The sequence below is a fragment of the Myotis yumanensis genome, unplaced genomic scaffold (genome assembly GCF_028538775.1).
Source record: "Myotis yumanensis isolate MYYU_CA2020_CCGP unplaced genomic scaffold, mMyoYum1.0.hap1 SCAF_2, whole genome shotgun sequence".
NCBI lineage: Eukaryota > Metazoa > Chordata > Mammalia > Chiroptera > Vespertilionidae > Myotis > Myotis yumanensis.
The window spans coordinates 67,059,761-67,087,623 of NW_027223753.1; the positions used below are offsets into that span (position 1 = coordinate 67,059,761).

General features: G+C 44.2%; 1 protein-coding gene across 1 annotated transcript in view; it reads right to left on the bottom strand.

Moving 5' to 3' along the window:
• Positions 1-24,568, bottom strand: part of KYAT3 (kynurenine aminotransferase 3) — a 67,672-nt gene extending 43,104 nt beyond the window's left edge. Inside the window, exons 1-2 of the mRNA XM_070403402.1 lie at positions 24,260-24,568; positions 16,692-16,791 (exon numbers count right to left, since the gene is read on the bottom strand). Of these exons, the coding sequence (XP_070259503.1) occupies positions 16,692-16,791; positions 24,260-24,531 (372 nt within the window). The 5' untranslated portion in view covers positions 24,532-24,568. The remainder of the gene's footprint in view (positions 1-16,691; positions 16,792-24,259) is intronic.
• Between the last annotated feature and the right edge of the window lie 3,295 nt (positions 24,569-27,863).

Here is a 27,863-nt window from a genome sequence, read left to right on the forward strand (position 1 = left end):
CTTTTGACTTACTTTTATGGAATTTTATATTAATAGATAATGTATGATATATATATTTTAGTCATAAAATTTTCACTTTTAACTGGTAGGTAATATTTCAGGTTGATCATGTATCATATATATATGAAGTTTGATGGTATACATTTATATGTATATATATTAAGTATATATAAAGTTTGATGGTATACATACAAACACACACACACACACTTAAATATTCAAGACTCTTATTCAGCTAAGCACTGGAGGAGTTTACATCACAAACCTCATTAAAACAAACTTTATTTACCATTCTGAAATCCATTTCCTTTGTTTTGTCCTTCTCTACAAATGTATTGTTCTTTGTTAGGATGCCATTAACCACCCTTTAGAGTGACTCATCACTGAGTTCTCCTCTGTGTATGCACCCAGGCACATGTTAGTAGTAAATAATAATAGTAAAACTCTGTTTTACTCTTGTTAACCTGACTTTTGTCAGTCTAATTTGCAGGGCCTCAGCCAGAAAACATAGCAGGGTAGAGGAAAAAATTGTATTTTCTTCCTCCCCTAAAATATCATTCGGTGGCTCTAATATCTCTTAAACTAGAGGCCCAGTGCAAGAAATTCGTGCACAGGTAGGGTCCCTAGGCCTGGCTGGCCTTCCTGCCTTCTCCTCTCCTCACTTCCTCAGTGCCCCACCGCTAACACTGGTCGCCTGCCGTGTTCCGCACCGGCCCCTGGTGGTCAGTGCATGTCATAGCGAGTAATCAAACTCCTGGTCTTCTGTTCGAACTCCAGAGGGGACAATTTGCATGTTAGCCTTTTATTATACAGGATAGTGTGACACAGACCAGGAGAAAGTATTTACAACACATACATCTTTTTTTTTTTAAACATATTTTATTGATTTTTTACAGAGAGGAAGGGAGAGGGATAGAGAGTTAGAAACATTGATCAGCTGCCTCTTGCACACCCCCTACTGGGGATGTCCCCGCAACCAAGGTACATGCCCTTAACCGGAATCGAACCTGGGACCCTTGAGTCCGCAGGCTGACGCTCTATCCACTGAGCCAAAGCAGCTAGGGTGCAACACATACATCTTATAAAAGATTTATTCAGTATATATATATAGAACTTTTAAAATTCTTATACATTCCATGTTAAGAATGTAAAATGGCATAACCACTGACCAGCATCTCTCCCTCTCCTGCTTCCCTGCAGCCCCACACTGCTAAGACCAGGCTCCAGAATAGGCAGTTATGGGCTCTAGGACAGAACCCTTCCTTCACGTGGCCAAATCTTGGTCTGTTTGGGCCTGAAAAACTCTGCTGGCCTCACCCTGATGATTCCCTGAGATCCCACTCACCACAAAGGTGTGCAAGCACCCAGCGAGTGGCAGCTAGACTGGGTATACCAGCCATGGACAAACTATGGCCCACGGGCCGGATCCGGCCCGTTTGAAATGAATAAAACTAAAAAAAAAAAGACCGTACCCTTTTATGTAATGATGCTTACTTTGAATTTTTATTAGTTCACACAAACACTCCATCCATGCTTTTGTTCCGGCCCTCCGGTCCAGTTTAAGAACCCATTGTGGTCCTCGAGTCAAAAAGTTTGCCCACCCCTGGGGTATACCCTAGGATATTTGCTGAGTGGTATTAGACCCAGCACTGGCATCGAGTTTGAACCTGTATGGATCTGGTGAACACCACTATCCCCTACCTGGTGACTCACAGAGAACCTACCTCATGCACTCGAGTACTGCCAGAGGATCTTTCAGTGACTGAGTCTAACAGGCAGCTGGCAGACAGAGGCAGGCAGAAGTGGATCTTGGTTTCTTGGGACTTTTGCTGACCTTCCCCTGGGCCCAGTGCTGGTAAAAGCCAGCCTTGGTGTGCAGCTGAACCCTTCCTGTACCCACCCCGGCCAAGCAGAGACAGCCACAAACTGTAAATTGCTTTGTAGCTCTAAATAGGTTGCCCTGGGCCAGTCATAGGCAGCGTCTAGCATTGACCTACAGCAGAGTACCTCCCCAAATGCCCCAGAACTAACACACCCAGTGGCTAGCTTCAGACAACATCAGAGCAGGATCCAATTAGCTTCACAAGTGGCATATCCAAAGGGAGATGTTGGCAGGTACCAGGCCCTGCTGAGGGCAAATTTTACTTGGTGTGATCAGCACCTACACAGCAGCTCATACACTGTGATCGGGGCTGATCCTCACAGTCAGCCAGCCTGAGAGTTGACCCCATGCACTAATGGGCCAATAGCAATCAAGACTCATTTTAAAATATATATATATTGATTTCAGAGAGGAAGGGAGAGGGACAGAGAGATAGAAACATCAATGAGGAGAGAGAGGGTCATTGATTGGCTGCCTCTTACACACCCCACACTGGGGATCAAGCCTGCAACCCAGGCAAATGCCCTGACCTCCTGGTTCATAAGTCAACGCTCAACCACTAAACCACGCTGGCCCAGCAAGACTCATTTTAACAGGAGGGCCCACACAACACGTACTAGGGACATTCCTGGAGCACCCAACACAGGTGATTAAGGGGACTGTGCCATTGGGTCCCATAGGACAACTACTACATAAGGTCATCCCACCAAGACTGAGAGTCATAGCAGATCTAATACATAGAAATACAATGGGGCCTTGACTTATGAGTGTCCCGACTAATGAGTTTTTTTGAGATATGAGCCATCTCTTGGCCGATTTTTTGCTTTGAGTTGCAAGCTCAAAAAAATTCGGGTTACGAGCCAGCTTCAGATACCCCACCGCTAGTTGGCGCAGCGAACGTCACAGTGATTTGACATACGAGTAATTTGAGTTATGAACTCCGTCACAGAACGAATTAAACTCGTAAGTCAAGGCCCCACTGTAAACACAAAGAGGCAGTCAAAATGGGGAGATAAAAAAACGTACCCCAGATGAAAGAACAGCATAAATCTCCAGAAAAAGAGCTACATGAAATGAAGGTAAATAATTTACCAGTTATAAAGTTCAAAAGAATGGTTAAAAGGATATTCAAGGATCCTAGTGAGAGCTACAGCACCATAAAAAAAGACATAGAAACCATAAAAAATAACCAGTCAGAAATGAAGAATATAATATCTGAAATGAAGACCCTAGAAGGAATAAATAGTAGGTTGGATGAAGCAGAGATTGAATCAGTGATTTGGAAGACAATATAGTGACAACACCCAATCAGAGCAGCAAAAAGAAAAAAAGAATTTTAAAAAATGAGGATAGTTTAAGGGACTTTGAGACAACATGAAGCATACCAACATCCTCATCATAGGGGTACCAGGAAAAGAAGAGAGTGAGCAAAGGATTGAGAACATATTTGAAGAAATAATGACAGAAAGCTTGCCTAATCTGGTGAAGAAAAATGAAATACAAGTGCAGGAAGTGCAGAGAGTCCCAAACAAGATGAATCCAAAGAGGCCCATATCAAGACACATCATAATTAAAATGGCATAGGTAAAAACAAGAAGAGAACACTAAAAGAAGCAAGAGAAAAGCAGGCAGTTACCTAGAAAGGAGATTCCATAAGACTGTTAGCTAATTCTCAATAGAAACATTTCATGCCAGAAGGTTTGAAATACTCAAAGTGATCAAAAACAAGGACCTACAACTAAGACTACTCTATCCAGCAAGGCTACCATTTAAATTGAAGGTGAAATAAAGAGCTTCCCAGACAAGCAAAAGCTAAATGAGTTCGTTACCACCAAATCAATATTATAAAAAACGCTAAAAGAATAAAATGACAAAAAACACATTCCTGTCAATAATAACTTTAAATGTAAATGGCTTAAATATTCTAATCAAAAGACTTGGGGTAGTTGAATGGATAAGAAACAACACCAATACAAATGCTATGAGACACACACCTTAGAATGAAAGAAACACACCAACTAAACGAGATGGAAAAAGATATTTCATGCAAATGGAAATGAAAAAAAGCAATACTTTGATATGAAAAAATAGACTTTAAAACAAAGGCTATAGTAAGAGCAAGGAATAACACTATTTAATGATAAAGGGATCAATCCAACAAGAGGATCTAACCCTTGCAAATATTTATGCACTCAACATAGGAGCACTTAAATATATAAAGCAAATCTTGATGGACATAAAGGGAGAGATTGATATGATAAAGTCATAGTAGGGGATTTTAACACCCCATTGCCATTAATGGATAGATCTTTCAGAAAGAAAATCAATAAGGAAACAGCAGCCTTAAATGATACACTAGACAAAATGGATTTAATTGATATCTTCAGAGCATTTCATCCTAAAGAAGCAGAATGTACATTTTTTTTCAAGTGCACATAGAACATTTTCAAAGATAGACCACATGTTGGGACACAAAATAAGTCTCAATATATTTAAGAAGACTGAAATAATATCCAGCATCTTCTCTGACCATTATGATATGAAATTAGAAATCAATCACAAGAAAAAAACTACAAAACACACAAACACATGGAGGCTAAATAACGTTACTAAGCAATGAATGGGTTAACAATGATATCAAGGAAGAAATAAAAAAATACCCTAAAACAAATGAAAATGAGAACACAACCCAAAATCTATGGGACACAGTGCAAGTAGTTTTAAGAGAAAAACTCATAGGATTACAGGCCTACCTCAAGAAGCAATAAAATCTGAAATAAACAATTTAACTTTACATGTAAGGGAACTATAAACAGAACAACAAACAAAGCCCAAAGTAAGTAGAAGAAAGGTAATAATAAAGATCACAGCAGAAATAAAAACAATACAAACGATCAATGAAACCAAGAGCTGGTTCTTTAAAAAGATAAATAAGACTGACAAACCTTTAATCAGACTCATCAAGAGAAAATAAGAGAGGATCCAAACAAATAAAATTAGAAATGAAAGAGGAGAAATAACAACTGACATCACAGAAATACAAAGGATTGTAAGAAAACACTATAAACAACTATATGCCAATAAACTGGAAACCTGGGGAAATAGATAAAATTCTAGAAACATACAATCTTGAAAAACCAAATCAGAAAAAGTCAGAAAATGTGAATAGACTCATTATAACTAATAAAATTGATGCTGTAATAATAATTAAAAAAAAACTCATAACAAACAAAAGTCCTGGACCAAATACTTCACAGGAGATTTTTATCAAACATTCAAAGGAGAACTAATATCTATTCTTCTCAAACTATTCCAAAAAATTCAAGAGCAGGGAATACTCCCAAGCTCATTTTATGAGGCCAGCATTATCCTAATTCCAAAACCAGATAAAGACACTACAAGGAAATACAATTATAGGCCAACATTCCTGATGAACACAGATGCTAAAATTCTCAACAAAATATTAGCAAACCAGATCCAGCAATATATTGGGGAAAAAAATCATACACCATGATATAGTGGTATTTATTTCTGGGATGCAAGGTTGGTACAATATCCATAAATCAAAAAATGTCATATAACACATAAATAAAATGAATGATAAAAATCACATGATTATATCAATCAATGCTAAAAAAGCATTTAATAAGATCCAGCACCCATTTATGATAAAAACTCTCAGCAAAGTGGGGATGGAGGGATCATACCTCAACATAATAAAGGCCATATATGACAAACCCACAGCCAACATCATAGTCAATGGACAAAAACTAAAAGCATGTCCTTTAAGGTTGGGAATAAGGAAGGAATGTCCACTTTTACCACTCTTATTCAACACTAGAGGCCCAGTGCATGGAAGTCGTGCACAGGTGTGGTCCCTAGGCCTGGCCAGCAATCAAAGTGCAAGCGTCTGGCTTGGAGGGCAGGTACCAGCTGACCGCTGGGCCCTGGGCAGCACCTGGGCCCCCCGGGCTCCCGCACGCTCCCTTCTACCCGAGTCACGGCGCCCGAGTCCCCACATGGAGATGCGGTGAGTGTGGCCGATGCTGCTGGCCGGGGCACAGTGTGGGCCTCCGGGCCGCCAAGCAGTGCTGCATGGAAGCCAGGCAGGCAGCACGCTCTCTCCTGGCGGGCCTTGCAGTCCGGCTCCTGCGCGAACCCATGGGGAGCCCAACTGGCCCCTGCAGACCCGGTGGTTGCGGCCCAGCTCACCGGGAAGAGGCTGCACAGGTATGTGGAAGAGGCTGCACAGGTATGTGGAAGAGGCTGCACAGGTATGTGGCAGGCTCCTCGCGGGCACCTGGCACCTGAGTGCAGGGGCTTCCCCATCGGGCGAGCCCTGGCTTTCCAAGGGAAGGTAGCAGGGAGAGTGAGAGCGAGCTTGGTGGACACCCTGTATTCTCACCGCACCTCTGTCCCCATCACCCCCACCTCCAAGTAACCGGTGAGAGGTCGCAGTGCGTCACTGACACCCACCATTTCCGCGCCACCCGTGATGGTCAGCACATGTCACAGGAGCAGTCGAACTCCCAGCTGCAGGGACAATTTGCATATTAGGCTTTTATTATATAGGACAGCACTGGAAGTCCTTGCCACAGTAATCAGACGAGAAGAAAAAATCAAAGGCATTCAATTTGGAAAGGAAGAAGTAAGATTGTCATTATTTGCAGATGACATGATACTGTAAATAGAGAATCATAAACCACCAAAAAACTACTAGAACTGATAAATGAATTGAATACAGTACAGGATACAAAATAAATATCCACAAATGAGTTGCATTTCTTTTTTTAAACGTTTTTTATTTATTTGAGAGAGAGAGAGAGAGAGAGAAAGAAACATCAATGAGAGAGAGAAACATCAATCAGTTGCTTCCTGAACAGCCCCTACTGGGGATGAAGCCTGCAACCTGGGTATGTGCCCAGACCAGGAATCAAACCGGCAACCTCCCAGTGGATGGGACTAAGCTCAACTAACTAAGCCACATCAACCAGGGCCAGTTGCATTTCTCTACACCAATAAAGAACTACCAGAAAGGAAAACAAAGAAAAAAATTCCATTTACAATTGCATCAATCTATAATAATAAAAGTATAATATGCTAATTAGACTGGACGCCCTTCCAGATGACCTTCTGGAGGAAGCCGGGCTACGAGGGAAGCCCGGGTCCTGGGTGCCTGCCAGCGGCCAGAGGGAAGCCTGGGTCCTGGGTGCCTGCCAGTGGCCGGAGGGAAGCCGGTGCTGGCAGCCAGAGGAAGGAAGGCCGACTCTTGCAAAAGTTTCATGCATTGGGCCTCTAGTATATATATAAAAAAGCCTAAGTGACCAAACGACCGAATGGCCGAACGACAGGTCGCAATGACATGCACTGACCACCAGGGACCAGATGCTCAATGCAGGAGCTGCCCCCTGGTGGTCAGTGCGCTCCCACAGCCAACCTCCCGCGGCCCTTCTCCCTAGCTGGCCAGTCCTGATGGCCCCGATTGGGCCGGCCAGCCAACCTCCCACAGCCCCGATTGGCCCCGATCACTGGCCAGGCCAAGGGACCCCACCCATGCATGAATTTGTGCACCAGGCCTCTAGTAAAAATATAAAATACTGCCTTGGCCAGTGTGCTAAGTGGTTAGAGCATCGACTCACACACTGAAGGGTCTTGGGTTCGATTTCTTGTCCAGGGCACGTAACTCAGTTGCAGGTTCATTCCCCGGCCCCGGTTAGGGTGTGTGCGGGAGGCAAGCAATCAATGTTTCTCTCTCTCCTCTCCCTCACTTCTACTCTCTCTAAAAATCAATGGAAAATATATCCTCGGGTGAGGATTAACAACAACAACAAAAACACAAAAAATACCTAGGAATAAATTTAACCAAGGATGTAAAAAACCTGTACTAGGAAAATTATAAGACTTTAAAGAAAGAAATTGAAACAGATACAAATAAGTGGAAGTATATACTGTGTTCATGGATTGGAAGAGATAACATCATAAGACTCAAAACTATAAAAATACTAGAATCAAATAGAAGCCGTAAAATCTATTGCTTCAGACATTTCTTGTTGCAATATTTTTTTTCTGATATATCTTCTCAGGCAAGGGAAACAAAAGAAAAAATAAACAAATGGGACTACATCACACTGAAAACATTTTGCACAGGAAAGGAAACCATCAACAAAATAAAAAGACAACCCTACTGAACAGGAGAACATATCTGTCAATGATACATTTAACAAAGGACTAATATCCAAAATTTATAAAGAACTTATCACCTTACACCTGTCAGAATGACTATCATCAATAAATCAACAAACAACAAGTATTGGTGAGGATGTGGAGATAAGAGAACCCCATGCACTGTTGGTGGAAATGCAGACTGGCATAGTCACTATGGAAAGCAACAGGGAGTTATCTGAAAAAATTAAAAATGGAATTGCCTTATGACCCAGCGATTCCACTTCTGGAAATATATCTGAAGAAACCCAAAATAATAATTCGAAGGAATGTATATATCCACTCCTATGTTCATTGCTACTTTATTTACAAGAGCCAAAATATGGAAGCAGCCCAAGGGCCCATCAATAGATGAGTGAAAAAAAAAGCTGTGGTACATTTACACAATGAAATACTCCTAGGTCATAAAAAAAAGAAATCTTGTCTTTTGTGACAACATGGATGGACCTAGAGAGTATTATGCTAAGACAAATAAGTGAGTCAGAGAAGGACAAATATCATATGACTTCACTTATATGTGAAACCTGAAGAACAAAAACTAACAGACTCATAGAGAGAACAGATTGACTGCTGTCAGAGGGGTGGTGGTTGGAGGGCTGGGTAAAAAAGGTAAAGGCATTAAGCAAAAAAACCCAAAAACTCTGTAGAAAATAGTATTATTAGGGGGAGTACAGGTAGGGAGGGAGGTAGGAGAAGGTAAAGGGGGGATAAATGGTGATGGAAGGAGACTAGACTTGGGGTGGTGAACACAATATAATATACACATGCTGTATTATAGAATTATACACCTGAAACCCATAAAATTTTATTAACTAGTGTCACCTCAATAAATTCAGTAAAATCCTATATAATAAAAGCCTAATATGCTAAGTGTCTGGTCGTCCATTCAACCAATCAAAGCGTAATATGCTAAAGATATGCTAAGGCCGCTCAACCGCTCGCTATGATGTGCACTGACCACCAGGGGGTTGACAGTTGACTGGTTGACCAGTCACTATGACGTGCACTGACCACCAGGGGGCAGATGCTCCGGCTGGTACGTTAGCTTGCTGCTGGGGTCTCGCTGATTGGGACTGAGTGAGACAGGCTGGACACGCCCTGGAGCCCTCCTGCAGTCCCTCCCCAGCTGGCCAACCTCCCGTGTCCCTCTCTGGACCTGATCGTGCACCGGTGGGATCCCTCAGTCTGGCCTGAGCCCTCTGGCAATCCAGGATCCCTTGGGGGATGTCAGAGAGCCGGTTTTGGTCTGATCCTGCAGATCAGGCCGAGGAACCCCACTGGTGCACGAATTCATGCACCAGGCCTCTAGTAATAAAATAAAAAGCTACCAGGGTAGTGGATTCATGTCATTGTACATTTGTCAAAACCCTTAGAATGTTCAATATCAAAAGTGCAAACTATGGACATAGGATGACAATAATAGGTCAATGTTGGTTCACTGATATGTACCACTGTGGTGGCAGATATTGAGAATGGGGAGGCTACATATGTCAGGATTCAGGGACATATACCAGCACTCTATAGTGTTTGTTCAATTTTGCTCTGAAAATATAATGCTCTAAAAATGGTCTAGTAAAAGTTCAAAAAATTAAAAAGTGTGGCCAGGGTTTTCTGAAATCATGTCTTCTTTCTCCTTTTGGACAAAATGCTCCTCAAACCATCCAAATTCGACTTATCTCAGATTTTGGGTGTTTTCCAAAGTAGGACTACTCATTAAAAAACAGACAAATTGCATTCTTCTGCCACTAGATGGCATAGGAAAATAACAATGTTTGTGTAGTGGTGGAAGAACATGACGTGGAAATGCAAAGTAAGGCAGTAGACTTAAGACAAGCAAGGGGAAAATCCAGTTATAATGAACTCAAAGGCACAGACATTTAACTGGGACTTTTAAGCAACACATACTTAATTGATTTATTTTACAATTATTTGTGCTTGATGTTATAGCTCTTTGATATCTGTTGACTAAACAAATGAGTGAAAGAGGAATTTGGATCCCTTCAAAGAGATAATATGTTGTAGAAAAAAATTGTTATTTAATGGAAAACTATGCAGTGGGTGTAGGACAGCCTGACAGATCTAGTGGACAAGAATTGGGCTTTGAGATATTGTGCACCTTTGCAAATTGAGAGTGATTGGTAGGCATGCAAATTCCGGTTCAAGAGTTTTGACTGACTTTTCTCCAACCTGTGGAAAACCGGTTTTGCCTTCATTTGCAACACAAATTCTTTATTACATAAAAATTCGTGCTTTTGACTTGCCCTTGGAACTGATTATAACTTCTGCTTTGTTCTCTCGCATTTCATATATAAACTAATAATATTTAATACATGCTCATTTTTATATTTGTATGAGCCATGATTTTGCCTTTTTCTGAAAATCACCATCATCAGAACCTTTAGAGAAACAAGCTGATTGGGAACAAGGTTTCCCTTAAACCTGCCAGCTGACAGAGTAGGTGAATACACAGTTGGAATACTAGGATTCTGAGTTGAGAGGAGGCAGGGTTAGCCACCCCCAAATATGCCTTTGGGATATTGATTCAGGTTATTTTTAAGAAAAGAAAGACTCAGGAAAAACCTTTGACTTTCCCCCAAACTGCCTAAAAGAATTTAGACAGAGGACCTGCTACAGGAAGGGAGATATCATAAATAACTATAGTTTAACTAGAGGCCCGATGCATGAAATTCATGCATGGGTGGTGGGGGCGGGGGGGCAGGAGTTCCTCAGCCCAACCTGCATCCTCTCCGATTTGGGAGCCCTCAGGGGATGTCCAACTGCCAGTTTAAGCCCGATCCCTGCGGGCAGTTGGACATCCCTCTCGCAATCCGGGACCTCTGGCTCCTAACTACTCACCTGCCTGCCTGCCCTAACCACTCTGCCTGCCTGTCTGATCCCCCTAACTGCCCTGCCCTGCCGGCCTGATCCCCCTAACTGCCCTCCCCTGCCAGCCTGGTTGCCCCTATTAACTTTTTAAAAAAAATCTTATCTCTTTCACACACAACTGTATTTGACTCCCTCTTACACAATTTTTCTCTCTCCTTTATGTAACACTTTTTCCTATTGACTCATCATTTATAAACTTTTCTTTCCTCCTTATTTCCTACATCTCTTCCATCATCCTTCTTCTCATTTTTCTCCTACCCTCCCTCCCCACATTCCTTCTTTCCTTTATTTTTACCCCTACCCTCCCTCCCCTTTTCCTTCCTTCCCACCTTAATTTTTTTCTTCACTTCCTCCCTTGGACCTGCTTTGCTCCCTGCCCCATTTCTTCCTTCTTCCCATTCTCCTTTCAAGCTCTGCCAGTGCCCCTTTAAAACTTTTTTTCCTTCCTCTTTCGCTCTCATCCTACCTTTCCCATACATTCTTCTTGACTTACTTCCACTGTTTTAATATCTATCTACCTGCCTAATTATTCACTATCATTTATCTTTTTTCTTTTCTGACTCCTACTTTTAAAATCTGTCCCCAGTACACAACTATACTTGATTTTCATTATGGCTCCTACAGTTCACTCATACATCCTCTTTCCTTCTTTAACTCTGCTTTCTACTGACTCCTTTATAAAGTTCTTCCCTCCCTCCTTCCCTTCCTAAAGCTTCCGTTTGGGAGGGGGGGGGCGTTAACCCCCAGCCCAGGGCTCAGCCCTGGCCAGGTGTTCACCACCACCCTTTCCCTGGCCTCCCCGCTGCCATCCTGTTCCCATTCCCTGCCTGGGATGCCTGGTTCAGCAAAGGTGGCCGAGGCCCGTGTGGCCCGGGCACTGCTGCTGCCGCGAAGCAGGAGCACCTCTGCCCAGAAGGCCTCAGACCATCCACCACTATGTTCCGGACCAGTGGGCACCTCCCTGTCAACAGCCCGCACCCGGGGGGGGGGGAGGGGGCGGTATCACCCTCCTCCTGTGTCTGGGTGGGACTCCCGCCCTGGCCCTCACCACCCCCCTGCTGCCCCATGTTTCCTTCCCTTTTCCATTCCTGCATCTTTTTCTTGTTCCCTTTCTGTATTTCTGTTTATCCTCTTGGCCTGTCTGCATGCAGGCCTGCCTTCCTCTCCCTCTCCTTTCTTATCCCTTCCTATTGTATCGTATCCTACCCCAGGCCTTGCAGCTACCTGAGCAGAGGGTGGGGACACAACCTGCTGATCTGGTCCTGATGTTACAGTGTAATGAATAATTTGCATATTTCTCTGCTATTAGTATAGACCAGTGATGGCGAACCTATGACAGGTGTTCACCACGCGAACTCATTTTTTTGGTTGATTTTTCTTTGTTAAATGGCATTTAAATATCCTATCTAATAATAGAAAAATATGGTAATTAACCATAACTTTGCTACCCTTCCCATTGGCTAATCAGGGCGATATGCAAATTAACTGCCAACTAAGATGGCGGTTAACCACCAACAAATATGGCGGCTAATTTGCATACTGCAGGCAGGGTGGGACAGCGCCATCCTGCCTGCCCCGCTGCCATCCGGGCCTGCTATTTGCGACCCGGTCTGCAGGCGGCCGGTATGAAAACAGACCCAGGGCTGGCAGCGGGACCACAGTGATCGGCCACCGGCCACGCCCACAAACGGCCCTCCTGCGGGGATCCGAGGCTGGCGGATGCTAATGCACCGATCTGCCACCAGCCACACCCACGAACGTCCATCCCGAGGGGATCCGAGGCTGGTGGGTGCTCATGCACCGATCTGCCACTGGCCACCCCCAAAAACGGCCCTTGGGGGGGGATCCCCGCCTGACAGGTGCTAATGCACCGATCTGCCAAAACGCACACCCCGGCCGTCTTTGCCCTGCGCTAACTATGCAGCGGGGAGAGGGGAGTGGGGCCACTGGGAGCAGGGCGGGAACCTTCCGGGGGTGGGCTTCAGGCAGCCGGGAGTGGGGTGGGAACTTCTGCCGCGTTGCCATGGCAAGGCGGCAGAAGTTCCCGCCCTGTAGCTGTTTGCTCATTCACTTACTTGCTCATTCACTCATTCACTCACTCATTCACTCACTCATTCACTCACTCACTCACTCACTCACTCTCTCACTCTCTCACTAACTCACTCAGCAAACCTTCTCAGGTCCCAGGCACCAGGCAGGCACTGAAGTTGAAGCAGGATAAGATGGAGCTATGTCCTCAAGATGTTAGAAATTCAGTACGTAGCCAGAAGAGGGGCTCAGGGCCGCTGGGAGCAGGGCAGGAACTTTCCCGGGGTGAGCTTCAGGCAGCCGGGAGTGGGGCGGGAACTTCTGCTGCTTTGTTATGGCAATGCAGCAGAAGTTCCGGCTCTGTAGCTGTTTGATCATTCACTTACTTGCTCATTCATTCACTCATTCACTCACTCATTATTCACTCACTCACTCTCACTCACTCACTCTCACTCACTCACTCACTCACTCACTCACTCAGCAAACCCTCTCAGGTCCCTGACACCAGGGCAGGCACTGAAGTTGAAGCAGGATAAGACGGAGCTATGTCCTCAAGATGTTAGTAATTCAGTAGGGCGAAGCACGAACATGAACGAGGCAGTTGTATGCACAGATGCAGTGTACTGGGTTCTGTGAGGGCTGTAACTAACGCCGACTTTGTTCTCTTGATAAAATGAAGCCTCGGGAGCCAGGCCGCCCAAGCCTGTAGGCCTGTGCCTAGGCCAGGAGTGGCCGGGGTCCTGGAACATGACAGAGGGTGCAGGTCGGGCTGAGGGCTCTGGCCCCACTCCTCACCCTCACCCCCGAGTGCACAAATTTTTGTGCACCGGGCTACTAGTATAAAATAAATATAAAAAATATAAGTCTTTGTTTTACTATGGTTGCAAATATCAAAAAATTTCTATATGTGACACGGCACCAGAGTTAAGTTAGGGTTTTTCAAAATGCTGGCATACCGAGCTCAAAAGGTTCGCCATCACTGGTACAGACATAAAGTAAGTGTGGTAGATGGGGAGGAACCTAGCAGGCTTTGATTAAAGTCCTGTCTGTATCCCACTGTTAAACACAACCCAGCAAATATTTATTTACCAAACATATGTTTTTCCATCTCCATGTGACAGAGTCAGGTTAAACCAATCAGGGCCATTCGTGGAAATCTGGACTTGAGACAGAGAGACAGGTAGTTTCTATTGGGCACTTATACCCAGAAGAGACATAAAGCTAGATGTGGAGGAAGCCTGTGCAGCGCCCCTTACAGCCCAGCAGAGCTCCAAACCTTAAGTGAAGACTGGTCTAATAAAGGGTAACACTATTAGGTACTAGGAATTGGTGCTCCATGAGACCTCTCAAGAACAAATACTTCCTCCTTCCTTCTTTCTTCCCTCCCTTCCTTCCATCCATCCATCCATCCACTCATCCATCCATAACTCTCTCATCTATAGTTAGTTCTTTGGCTTTCTGGCACCAGAGGATAATATAAATGTGATCTCCCAAACAGGGGGCAGATAGTGCTTTTCATTCTGGACTTATCTTGGTTCTTTTCTTACTATACAGCAGTAATTTTTTCCCTTAACAACTAAAATATTACTTATTTAAAATTGATTTGAGAGAGAGAGAGAGAGAGAGAGAGAGAGAGAGATTGAGATATCAATTTGTTGTTGCACTTATTGGTTGATTCTTGTATGTGCCCTGACCAGAGATCAACTCACAACCATGGTGCATGTGGATGAGGTTCTAACCAACTGAGTTTGAGTTACCTGGCCAGGGCTATAGTAAGTTTTCAATGATATTAATGGTGTGGATGAGGAGGATTTTCTAGTAAAAACAGATTTAAAGTAAGTAAGTAGTCAGGCTGGTTCTGGTAAATTGTTCTTGACTTAAACTTATCACTATTACTTTATAACACTGATCAGTTTGCTTTATCATTTGCCTCATAGCAGAAAGAACACTGACTATTTTTTAAAAATTGATTTGAGAGAGAGAGGAAGTGTGGGAGAGAGGGAAAGATGAGAGAGAGAGAGAGAGAAAGAGAGAGAGAAAGAAAGAAACATCATTCTGCCTCCTGTTTGCACCCTGACAGGCGATCGAAACCAAAACCTGGGTATGTGTCCTGACCCATAATTGACCCCCAAAGATTTTGGTGCATGGGACCACGCTCCAACCAACTGAGCTACACAGGCCAGGGCTATCTGTGTGACTATTTTAACTGCAAAGGCGCTGATGAAATGTAGAGACCTTTCTGATGTTATTGTTAAAGATGGAAAGGGCTGAATTCTATCCCAGAGAATCTGCAAATATGAATAAAGCATTGGCGTTGGTTGTGACCTGGGATGTACATTTGAATCACCTGGAAAAATTTTTCAAAATACAGTCCAGACTTATAGAGTGAGATTCGCTCAGGATGGGTCCTGGTTATGCCAATTCTAACTGAGCTCTGCAGATAACTGCACACCCAGCCTTAATTTAAAACCTGCCTTAATCTGATCACCTGAGTGATGGTACCACTTCCTTGAATTCAACCTCTGCATGGAGCGCTTGAACTAAGTAGTCACGGTGGTAACAAAGATGAGAGATGGAACCCAAGACAATCATAGTATTTACACATAAAGGGAGAAATTGATGGTTCTAATGAAATTTCAATCTTACATAAAAGTTGAGATTGTTATTAGCTTGAACAATATGGAACTGCCGATATTTACCCATTTTTGACCTACAAAATGACAATTTCATATGATTCAACATAATTTGAAACACACATATACATGTTACCCAGAATAATTATCAAGATTTTGCCTAATTGGCTTCATCTTTTCCCTTTTTAATTTTTATTGCTGAGTGATTTTAAAGCAAACCCTAGACCTTAATTCATTTCACCCATCTATACTTGGCATATATCTCTAAAAAATATTGACAGTTTCTTATATAACTTCAATGTCATTATCATACCCAATTAACAATAATTCCTCTGTATCATCTAATACCCAATACATATTCGTATTTCTCCGATTATCTTTATAAATATCTTTTTACATTTTGATTGAATGAATTGAGTCCCTAAACAAGGTCAACACATTGTTTTGGTGGTTGTGGTTCTTAAGCCTCTGTTCATCTCACAGCAGTCCTTCCAAAACACCCCTTTTTCTCATGCCACTGACTTGTTGAAGAAACTGGCTCAGTTATCTACCCTCGGTTATGACAGTCATAGTAGTAAAAAAAGATCTGTTTGCTTGTGCGTGATTTCATATGACCTGGCCCTCAATCTGCCATACTTCCTATAATCTTGAATAATGAGGCCTGTACTTATCATCACTATAACATCCTTTCTTGAGTATACAGAGCCCTTCTTTAGAGTTCGAGAGCTAGACAAGGGTGAGTATGATATCTTGGTTATGACACTTACAAGCTGTGTGACTTCCGACAAGTTACTAAACCTCTCTAAGCCTCCACTTTTTCATTTGTAAGATAGGAATGTAACAATTCATAACTTGAAGAGTTCTGTAAAGATAAAATGAGATCATGAATCCACAAGGTCCAATACTATTCCTGACACACAGACAGGCAAGCAGTAACTCAGAGAATGTCAGTTTCAAAAAAAAAAAAAAAATATTTGAAAAGGTGTACTTTTTTGACATCATGGAATATGTACAATAATTTATCTGTAAGCAATACCTACAGGAGAAGTGGAGAATCTGGAGATTTTTGAAGAGTAAATCATCTTCAGGAATTTAGCTCTACTGCCAAGGGAGCAGAGTCTCCTCTGAGCCAAAAACATGCTGCAGGATGAAAGAAAAAGTTTTGAAGGGAGTGAATATATGATACTTACATTGCTATCAGAGAGTTATAGCTAGCTGACAGACCGTAGCTCATATCAAGTATATATAAAACGTTTTGATAGTTTTTTCTTCTCTATGATAAATCTCTCATCACTACAATCATTTCTAATAAAACCCTCTTTTATAAATTTATGCATGTTATTTTAAACTAGACACCTGTAAGGATATTGTGAATTCAAAAAATAAGGCTCTAATTTAGTGAAGAGCATTAAGTAAAAGCTCCATTACTAGTAGTTAAAATAGAGAATGTCTCAGTCTAAAAACTATTCATAATTGTCTAGATAACAGTCACTAGCAAAAGCACAATCTGTAACCATGAAATTTTTAAAAACTTTAGAAAGTTATTTAGAAAGTTGCTTGAAAAGAATTATACCAATCCCTGGTAAATCTTCTACACTAATAATTAGCGTATGACCGCTACCCTTCCCATTGGCTAATCAGCATATCCTTATGCAAATTAACTGACAGCCAAGATGGCGGCCGGCAGCCATGCACTGAAGCGAACAGGGAGGCCTGCTTGCTCCAGTGATGGAGAACTCCAACGTTCCCCGCCTGACTTGCCGGCCTCTCAGCTGCATCTCTAAGCAACTATGTTGCAAATATAGAAGCTAAACAAAACCCCAGAAACCGGCTTTCAGTCAGCCAGGCTTCAGCCAGCCGGACCGCAACACTGAATCAAATACAGAAGGTAAAGGCCAGAAACCTGCTTTCAGCAGTGAGGCCTCAGAGCTAAAGCTGGCCCAGAATAGAAAAAAAAGAAAAAAGAAAAAAAGGAGCAGTTGGGAGCTTCAGTCACCCGCCAGCCTGAAAACGGCCCTCAGCCCCTCAGCCCCTCAGCCAGACTGGCCAGGCACCCCAGTGGGGACCCCCACCCTGATCCAGGACACCCTTCAGGGCAAACCAGCCGGCCCCCACCCATGCACCAGGCCTCTATCCTATATAGTAAAAGGGTAATATGCCTCCCGGCACCGGGATCAGTGTGACAGGGGGCAGCGCCCAAACCCCCTGATTGCCCTGCGGCTCTGTGAGTGACAGGGGGCGGGGCCACAACCTCCCTATCCACCCTGCTCTGTTCGTGACAGGGGAAGGTGCCCCAACCCCCTGATCAGCCCTGCTCTGTGCCTGATAGGGGGGAGCTCCCCAACCCCCTGATCGGCCCTGCTCTGTGTGTGACAGGGTGCGGTGCCCCAACCCCCCCCGCCCCCCCATGGGCCCTGCTCTGTGTGTGAAAGGGTAGAGCCATAATCTCTCCATCGGCCCTGCCCTGAGTGTGACAGCGTGCAGCGCCCCAACCCCTGATCCGCCCTGCTCTGTGTGTGACAGGGGGTGGTGCCCCAACTCCCCTATCGGCCCTTCTCTGTGAGTGACAGGGGGGAGCTCCTCAACCCCCTGATCGGCCCTGCTCTGTGCATGACAGGGGGGAGCTCCTCAACCCCCTGATGGGCCCTGCTCTGTGCGTGACAGGGGGGAGTTCCCCAACCGCCTGATCGACCCTGCTCTGTGTGTGACAGGGTACAGAGCCCCAACCCCCCTGATGGGCCCTGCTCTGTGAGTGACAGGGGGCAGCGCCCCAATCCCCTGATTGGCCCTGCTCTGTGAGTGACAGGGGGCAGCACCCCAACCCCCTGATCAGCCCTGCTCTGTGCGTGACAGGGGGTGGCGCCGCAACCTCCCCATCGACCCTGCCTTGAGTGTGACAGGGGGCGGTGCCCCAACCCCCCAATCGGCCCTACCCTGAGCGTGACTGAGGGTGGCATCGCAACCTCCCGATCTGCCCTGCTCTGTGCATGACGGGGCAGCGCCCCAACTCCCCAATCGGCCCTGATCTGAGCCTGACCAGGGCTGCACCTAGGGATAGGGCCTGCCCTCTGCCACCCAGGAGCAGGCCTAAGCCAGCAGGTCGTTATCTCCCGAGGGGTCCCAGACTGCGAGAGGGCACAGGCTGGGCTGGGGGACCCCCCTCCCCCACTGAGTGCACAAATTTTTGTGCACCGGGCCTCTAGTATATATATAAGAATGAATCTTAGGTTATTTTCTCAGATGGTATTTCCCTCAACAATTCTGTAACTAGCAAGTCATTTCAATAGGTTTGTTACATACCTGGCATGCATTCTGAGTTACTTCTCTACCTGTAAGGAAATCATTACCCATCATGGGTAGGGAGATCAAAGCAATATGAAGTTCTGTTGTTATACTGCCACACAGGGCAAACAGACACTCATGAGATTTTGCCCTGCAAACTTTGTATTAGGGGATGGCATTTCCTCTATTTCTGATCAAACTTTATAAAGAGGTGGATTCTAAAAACTCAAAGGGTCCACTGAAGCTAGCTATGAATCTCTGTTACCAAATGTTAAGGCTACAGAAAGCTTTCTATGTAAAAAATGATATATCGTTGTATGTTTCTTAAAAAGTGAAATATAAAGTCCTGAGCATGTGATTGAAATTGCAGCTTAAATGGCAGCCTCTCAGCCACTCCATATCACATCAGCCTATTTTAATTCTCAGCAAAGCACTTTTTTTGTTTGTTTGTTTGTTTGTGTGGCGTTCCACTCACTTACTTATTCACAAATTTAAAACAAATTCCATGAGCAGGTATATTTAATTCACCACTGTATTCTCTGGCAGAGAGTAGGAATTCAATAAATAAAAGTATTAAATGACTGAATGAATACATAAATCACATTATAAATTAATGATTTAAGTGGATTATTTATAAGTCTGTTATAAAATATTGATTCCTTTCAAAAAGCAACAAATTATTCCTTATGTTTTATGTCTTTCAAGTCCAAGGCCAGGTTTTCTTAAATCAAGACATGCCTATTCTTATGTCACTAATTGTTCGGTTCAGGAGTAAAACATTAACTGAGTTAGGCAGTAGGGGTAGTTTTAAGGAAAACTACCAAATAATAGGAACTCTACTGAGGAGTCTTCATTCATTATCATGGAATTATTTGATTTAGAACAAATTTTTTCAGCAAATAAACATCTATTTAAATTCAGCCTAATTTCTTTTGGCGTTAAGCAAAATGCTTTCTTGCAAGTAGACAAATGAAAGAAACCTCTTCTGCCTTCTTGAGATAAAATGGGGGAAAACAGGACTAGGAATCGGGATACCTGGATTCTAATCCTTACTCTTGATATTTTTATAAAAAGAGCTTTCTATCTTCAGACAAGTCACTGACTCTTATTGAGCCTCAATATCCCCATATTTCAAAACAGATGAATAAATTAATCCTGGTTTGAAGATAATTTCACAAGGCACTGAAGTCACTGGCTGGCCATACATGAGCTTAGACCAGTGATGGCGAACCTTTTGAGCTCGGCGTGTCAGCATTTTGAAAAACCCTAATTTAACTCTGGTGCCGTGTCACATATAGAAATTTTTTGATATTTGCAACCATAGTAAAACAAAGATTCATATTTTTGATATTTATTTTATATATTTAAATGCCATTTAACAAAGAAAAATCAACCAAAAAAATGAGTTCACGTGTCATAGGTTCACCATCACTGGCTTAGACTGTATCTCTTAGGAGACTACACCCCAGGTTGGGTGAGCCATGCCCCCTGGTCACCAGGCCTCAACACCTGTTCTCCTAAGGGAGTTGCCACTAAATCCACCTGTTTCATCTGGAAATCGCAAGGCCTAAATCCCACACCTTCTCTTTGGTCTGTCTTTGAGGGCACATTACCTTCACAGTGAAATGTACTGCCCTGACCCAGCTCTTCATTTCTCTTCCACTTGCCAAACCTCCCACTGTATCTTTTGGAATAGCTGCATCATAATCATTCAATTCCATTATATCTTTGTGTTCTCAGAGTGTTCCCTGCACCTCCTTTGCTTTAACTCAAATCTTGTTTTCCCCAAAGGTACCATTTCTATATTCCTCAGTGTTGGCTTTTGTTCTTATATGCTCCCCCTACCTTTTTCTTTCCACCCATTTTATCACTGTTAGACAGTTACTCCCCTCATGTACCTTCCTGATGTTATCTCCTGAATTGCTGTTAACTCCCAGTCATTCATTAAGGATTTTGTCACTGAGCATACAGTTTTCTTCTCAACTCTAAGGCCTGAGATCACCCAGGTAATTTCAATGTCTTCAAAGATGACCCATCCAACAACCGATATTCCCATGTTCATTGCTCTTCTCCTTCATTCCACCTTAGTCAGACTCTCCTACAGTCATACCCTGAACTTTGCCATTACCTCAACCTGGTCGAATCCTATCTAATAAAAGAGTAATATGCAAATTGACCATCACTCCAATACACAAGATGGCCACTCCCTTGTGGACACAAGATGGCCAACAGGGGAGAGGGAAGGGCAGTTGGGGGGAACCAGGCCTGTAGGGGAGGGCAGTTGGGGGGAATCAGGCCCACAGGGGAAGGCAGTTGGGGGGAACCAGGCCTGCAGGGGAGGGCAGTTAGGCATCTATCAGGCTGGCAGGGGAGTGGTTGGGAGCCAGCAGTCCTGGATTGTGAGAGGGATGTCCGACTGCCCGTTTAGTCAGACATCCCTCAAGTGGTACCAGATTGGAGAGGGTGCAGGCTGGGCTGAGGGACACCCCCCCCCCCCCATGCACGAATTTCATGCACTGGGCCTCTAGTCTATAATAATAAAAGCATAATATGCTAATTAGACCGCCGTCCTCCCAGATGACCTTCTGGACGATGCCGGGGCTGCAAGGGAAGCCCTGGTCCCAGATGCCAGCGGCCGGAGGGAAGCCTGGGTCCTGGATGCCAGAGGGAAGCCGGTGCCGGCAGCTGGGGGAAGGAAGGCCTACTCTTGCATGAATTTCGTGCATTGGGCCTCTAGACCCAAAATAATTGAAGAATTCTGGTGTTTGAATATAAACCACCTGTCCTTTTAATTTTCTTAATTATCACAACTATTCCTCTTCTTCAATATTATCAAGACCTCTAGGAGGCTGCCTTTCCTTTGCCCAATCAGCCCTTGCCTTCCTTTCCCCTCCCAATTTAGATCCAGTTCCACCATTTCAGTGATGTTCTTGACAATGTCCTACCCCCCGTTTGTAAAATACTAGCCCTGGATGAACTCAACTGCCGTGTCTGCTTTTCCTATAGCCCATGAAGCTGTGGACTGCTGGAGAAAGCCACACAGGATAGGATTACTGTCACCACAAGCTTGTGGTTATTAATCTCAAATTGAACATCAACTTTCTCCAGCACTTCACTACATTTTATAGATGAAGAATGGCAAAATATACCAGCCCAAAATATACCACTAAGCATAATGATTATTTGGAGCTAAAGGCACTTGAAAAACAGCAGAGGCAAGAAGGGTGATCTCAAAAGCAAAACTTAAAAAAGGATATTTTATCGGCTGTCCCCTTTCGTCAATCTATACTCCTCAGTAGGAGGATAGGTGTGCCTTTTGTACCCTTTACAATGTAGAGACAGCTCTTGCTCCGGTCAATTTTGACCTTTATATTGTGAAACCCAGTAGACATTCTGTGAGTCTCAACTTTCCTTGAGCTCTCTGTAGCTTTAGATACTGCTGGTCAAGCCGGGTCTCCTCCCGGAAACACCATGTTCCCTTGGCTTTTGATATATGACAACCCCTCATTTTCCTCCTACCTCTCCCTAACCTGTCATTAAATGACAGAATTCCTCAATATCCAGACCTGGGCTCTCTTTCTTCCTCACTAGGTTATCTCATTGTGGAAGGAATTGTGAGGGCAATGGGCAATAGATGAAAAAATGCTTCCAGAGAAACCTAAGCAGACTGACAGGTACTGAATCAGAACCTCTAAAACTATATTTTTCCTGTATTTTAAATAAACACATTGTAAGCAGCACTTTTCTAACATAATTAACATTCCAAATGTATATTCAGCAATAAGGTAAACAAAAAAACAAATAAAATTGGATATCATTGAAAAGTGAGAGAAAGATCAAAAGCCATATGGCTTTTAATTCTAAACAATATTTTCACTCTATTTTTCTAGTTTCTCTTTAGAACAATATTCTGTGGGGGGAAAAACAACAACAAAAAAACAGGGAACTGTGAATCAGGGTGATCTAGGAAACCTGATTATGGCACATTCATATACATGACCAATAGAAAATTAAACTATTTATTATCACTAAAGTAGAATGTTCACAATGAGGATACAGAAAGTATGCATGGCAGATTTGAGGGTGACCTGAAGCTGAGAAGGCGGGTGAATTGTTGGGGGTACAATCCAGAGCTAAAATGTAAGCAAGGTAGTCAGAATGAATTGTGAAGACTGAAGCTCTGCACTTAGATCCAAATGATCACTTACCACCACTCTGTACATGGGGGAGAGAGGTAGGAAGAGGTTTAGTTCATTTGATAAACTCCAGAACATTCAGGTTAATTGAAAGCGCAAGGAAGGTTTAATGTGAGAGACTGCAAAAAGGGGCTAGTGCTACTAGTCAGAGTCTGACCAAAGGAAAGATCATCTGCACTTCATGCTCTACCCGTCAGTCCACTTCCAGAACACTTATAAGGTGCAGTGACACAGCAGAGGGCATCTAGGAGGTGAACGAGGTATTGACTGGTTTAGTACAGTGGGAACAACAAGCCTCAAAGTCATGGCATTGGAGCATGAGTGGAAAAAATTAGCTATATTTAGGTGGCACAATGCTTAAGGAGACGTGACCGTGAAATTGCTGAAAAGCTGTTCTGTGGAAATGAGGTTCGTGTAATTATACATTTCTCCAGGGGGAAGAAGTATAGCTGGCTGGTGTGAAGTAGCGGGAATGAAGTTTTAGCACACGGTGAGAGAACACTTTCTAATGATGGCCCTGCACCAGTGGTGCCTGGGGTGGACCTGCGCAAGCAGCCCCAGTTCTTGCCTGGGGAGAGCCCAGGTGTCGGGAGGTGGAGCAATGGTTTCTGTACTGGGTGTGGGGCTCCCCCTTCTTGAGCTGCTCGGATTGCAAAAGCAACAGATTGGCCTGTCTCTTTTAACCACAAACTTTAGGTTCACTTACATGGCAGGTTAACTGCCTTTGTTTCCTTAAAAAAAAAAAAAAAATCCGGTTATGGATAAACGAGTCGGTGTTACTCTTGCCACGCTGTTTCCAAAATCCCCAAACTGCAACACCAAGAACACAAAGGGCAATCGATGACCGGGGATCAAGGGTCCCTCCCACCCTAGAAGGCCAGCCACCTCGGCGCCATTCCCTCTCCAAAGGAAACTGTTAAATCCAGCGCGGACCGTCTGCAGCCTCCCCGAGGTCTGCGGGCTCAGGAGGGCGAGTCCGAGTCTTCAAGGAAATCCAGACCGGCTCTTCCTCCCTCCCAGCCCCGCCAGGCGCGCGGCGCCCTCCGGCCCGGCCCCGCTTCCCACGACTCCGCCTGCCCCGACCGCAATCTTCACTCCGTACCCAGGTGCTCCCCTCGCGACCCACTTACCTCCGTCGCGGTACCGATCCTGCCACCTGGGCTGGAGTCCCGCCTGGGCTCAGAGGGCCTGGAGGGTGGGATTCGGAGGCGGGGGCGAAACCTGGGCGGGACCTACCCGAGGGAATGGAGTCAGAGTGCGGATTGGCTGAAGGGCGGCCGGGATCCCGGACTGGACGAGAATGGACGGGAATGGGCAGGGAGGCGGGGGCAAGTCCAGAGCCGGAGGGAGCACTGGGGCTAGACCTCCAAGGCGCATCTGGATGTGGCCCGGGATAGCCCATAGGCCCTATGGGGTCGGGACTCAGGGTGCGATTGGCTCTGAAGACTGCCAGGTCAGTGACTGGACTGGGCAGGTGGAGGTGGGGGCCTGCTTAGTTCTGCGGGATTGAGGCGAGTCAAGGTAAAGGGGTGGGATGGGGCGGGACTTGGATACGGCCGGGGATTGGGTATGGAATTTCCACCCAGTCCTCTGATTGGACGTGTGTGACAGATTGGGTTGGGGCGGGTATAGAACGCGGATTAGTTTGGAAGAAAGGGCAAACTGTGAGGCCACAGGGTTTAGGCGAGGGGAGGTTGTAGTTAGAATAATGATGAAGGTGGCTCGGTTGGGCATCGTCCTTTACACCAAAAGGTTGCTGGTGCTGTTCCCGGTCCCAGCACATGCCTCAGCTGCGGGCTGATCCCCAGTGTGGGGCGTGCAGGAGGCAGCTGATCAATGACTCTCATCACTGATGTTTCTATCTCTCCCTTTCCATTCCTCTCTGAAATCAATATAAAATATATATTTTTTAAAAGTGGCCACCAGGAACACATCTGTAATCAGAAAGTTGGGTTTATTAGTCGTTGCAATGAGGGAGAATACACAAAGTGGGTCATTTTAATAGCAGAATTAGAAATGACTTATTGTAGGGTTTGGGCTTGTATTAGGTGATTTTGGGGGAGGATTTGAAGAAATGGTGATTCATTCTGTTTTGGGTGCAGCCAAGATGTGGGGTAATTCTAAGATTGGTATAATACAGCTTATGAGAAGGGAGGGAAACTGCAAAGCTAAAACTGTAATGATAAAGCAGCAACAGTTTTACTAGCTGGGAGAGGGGGAAGTTTGGTATTTGTGTAGTTGCAGAGTGACTGCTTTTATCTGCGTTTAGACAAGATTATCAAGGGAGCTTGTCTGCTGTCTCACTTCATCAGGATGACAGTGACTTAGATGCTGGGGTTCTGTCAGGTTGTTTTACAGGGACACCCCATGGCTAGTTCCTAACAATACTGAAGCCGTAGGGGTGACCGTTCAGTCCCCATACCAGCTGCTGCTTTTCTTTTTCTTACATTGAATGAATGTTACTTGAGATAGGTGCTGAGGCCACTGGGGAAAATGAGCCTAGAAAGTGTGTTGTCTTAAACCTTACTGCGGGAGAGACAATAGACAACAAAAGATATACAATGACTTCAGAGGTTGGTAAGCGCTCTGAAAGAAGCAGTGAAGGGCGAAGACAGCAGGTAGTTTGTGTTAGGAGGGTCAGGACAGGCTTTGCTTTGGAGGAGCTGATATTTAAACCCAGAACTGAAGGAAGAAGAAGCAACCTTGCAAAAAATGTTTCTGGAAAGAAAAATAGTAGTTGAAAAGGCCCTCAAAAGGGGAACAAACTTGGCATGTTCAAGGAATGAGAGACCAGTATGTCTAAATCAGGGGTGGGCAAACTTTTTGACTCGAGGGCCACAATGGGTTCTTAAACTGGACCGGAGGGCCGGAACAAAAGCATGGATGGAGTGTTTGTGTGAACGAATATAAATTCAAAGTAAACATCATTACATAAAAGGGTACCGTCTTTTTTTTTTTTTTTTTTAGTTTTATTCATTTCAAACGGCCCGATCCGGCCCGCGGGCCGTAGTTCGCCCACGGCTGGTCTAAAGCATAGTGATGCAGGGGAAAGTGGTTCCAGATTAGGGTGGAGAGGAAGGCAGGGGCCAGGTCACACAGAGTCTTAAGACCACAGAAAGGAGTTTAGATTTTACTCTGAAGCAGCTATTGGGAAATCTTAAGCAGAGGAATCATGTGACCTTAATTACATTTAAAAAAGAAAGTCTAGCTGCCTTGGAGGTGAGACTGTGGGTGGGCAAGAGTAGGAGCAGGTAGATCTGTTTGGAGGTTGTTAGAGCGAGAGTTGAGGTAGGGGGGCTAGGGTGGAGGCAGTGGAGGGAAAAAAGGCTGAAGATCTCAATATTCATCATTATACTGACATTCACTTATCTCCTCTGTTTCAGCACTTGCTCTCCACTATCAGCTATATCTGGTGTCAACTGAAAAATAATATGGGCTAGATGTTTTGTCACCAAGAAGGATTTATTCAGGAGAAAGAGAGGGTTGCAACCTGGTGCATGCAGACATGGCAAGCCATGTGCACACTCTGGCCTGCGTGCCAGGATGCAGGGGCATTTATAAAAGGGGAAAGGCAGTTAAGGAAGGAGAGGTTAGAACCATAGAGGTTTACTATAAATATGGAGTTCTTCCTGTAGGCTCCTCCCGTGCAGGGTTCTCCAGATTGAGGTAGCTGTGAGAACTTCCATAAGCCCTAACTCCTCCTGTACACCCTCCTGACTGATTATATTTGCTTCAAGTTTCAGTTAGTCTTTATCACGGAGTTCTCCTAATTCAGATACTCTCTGTTTGCCCTCGCTGGAGTATAAACTGCTAATCTCCTGCTAATGTGAAGGGGGACCAATTGGTAGGGCTATGGCAGACCAGGAGTGGGGATCTGGGGATCTGTTTATTGCATGGAAAGGCCTTTAAATCATTCCCCTGTATTTAGTCCTGAGCCTTTGGAGAGTTCTTTGGGGGTAAAGTGAGTTGCCGTTTTGGCTTCCTTTATGAATGTCCCAGGATTCAGCTTATTTTAATAGGCTGTCAGATGCCACCTGCCCATGTGCTTTATAACTGCTATAATTTTGTTGCCACTGTCATTCCTCTTTTTGTTTGTGTTCTCACGGAGCTTAAAAGAATCCCCTTACTGTTATTTTAGTGGGGCTTAAGTAGAGAGAGAATGTAAATGTGTTTGATTTGCCATCTCATTGTTATTGGTTTACATCAAGCATGTCAAACTCAAAGGCTAACACGGGCCAAATAAACAAGGTTTAAGTTTATGTGGGCCGCAAAAAAACAAAAGCTTCAATTTTCATAGAAATGTAGGTATATTTCGATAGAGACATGCTGAATACAAAGGGCTGAAATAAATAATCGTTAATGGGTATTCGTTGTGGGCCGCATGTGGTTTGACATGCTTGGTTTACACACGTGTTCATTAAATGATGTAATGACCGAATACTGGGCATTTGAATACTTTTTTTTTTTTCATGTGCCAAGCCTTGTGTTATTCTTTATACTCATGTTGGTGTTTAGTGAGAAATATAAGTGACTCCCTAGAATTAATACCTAATAGGTGTATTTTCCTTATATTTTCTGTTGATTTGCGTTCTGAATAAGAAGGCAGTATCTCCCTTACATAGATAAAGCCTTTTCGATTGCCTCATATAAAAGACTAAAGGTATTTTGAAGTATAGCAGAAAGAAAACAGTAAAGTATAGGGGGTAAGCCAAACTGCCCGGTTCAAATCCCAGT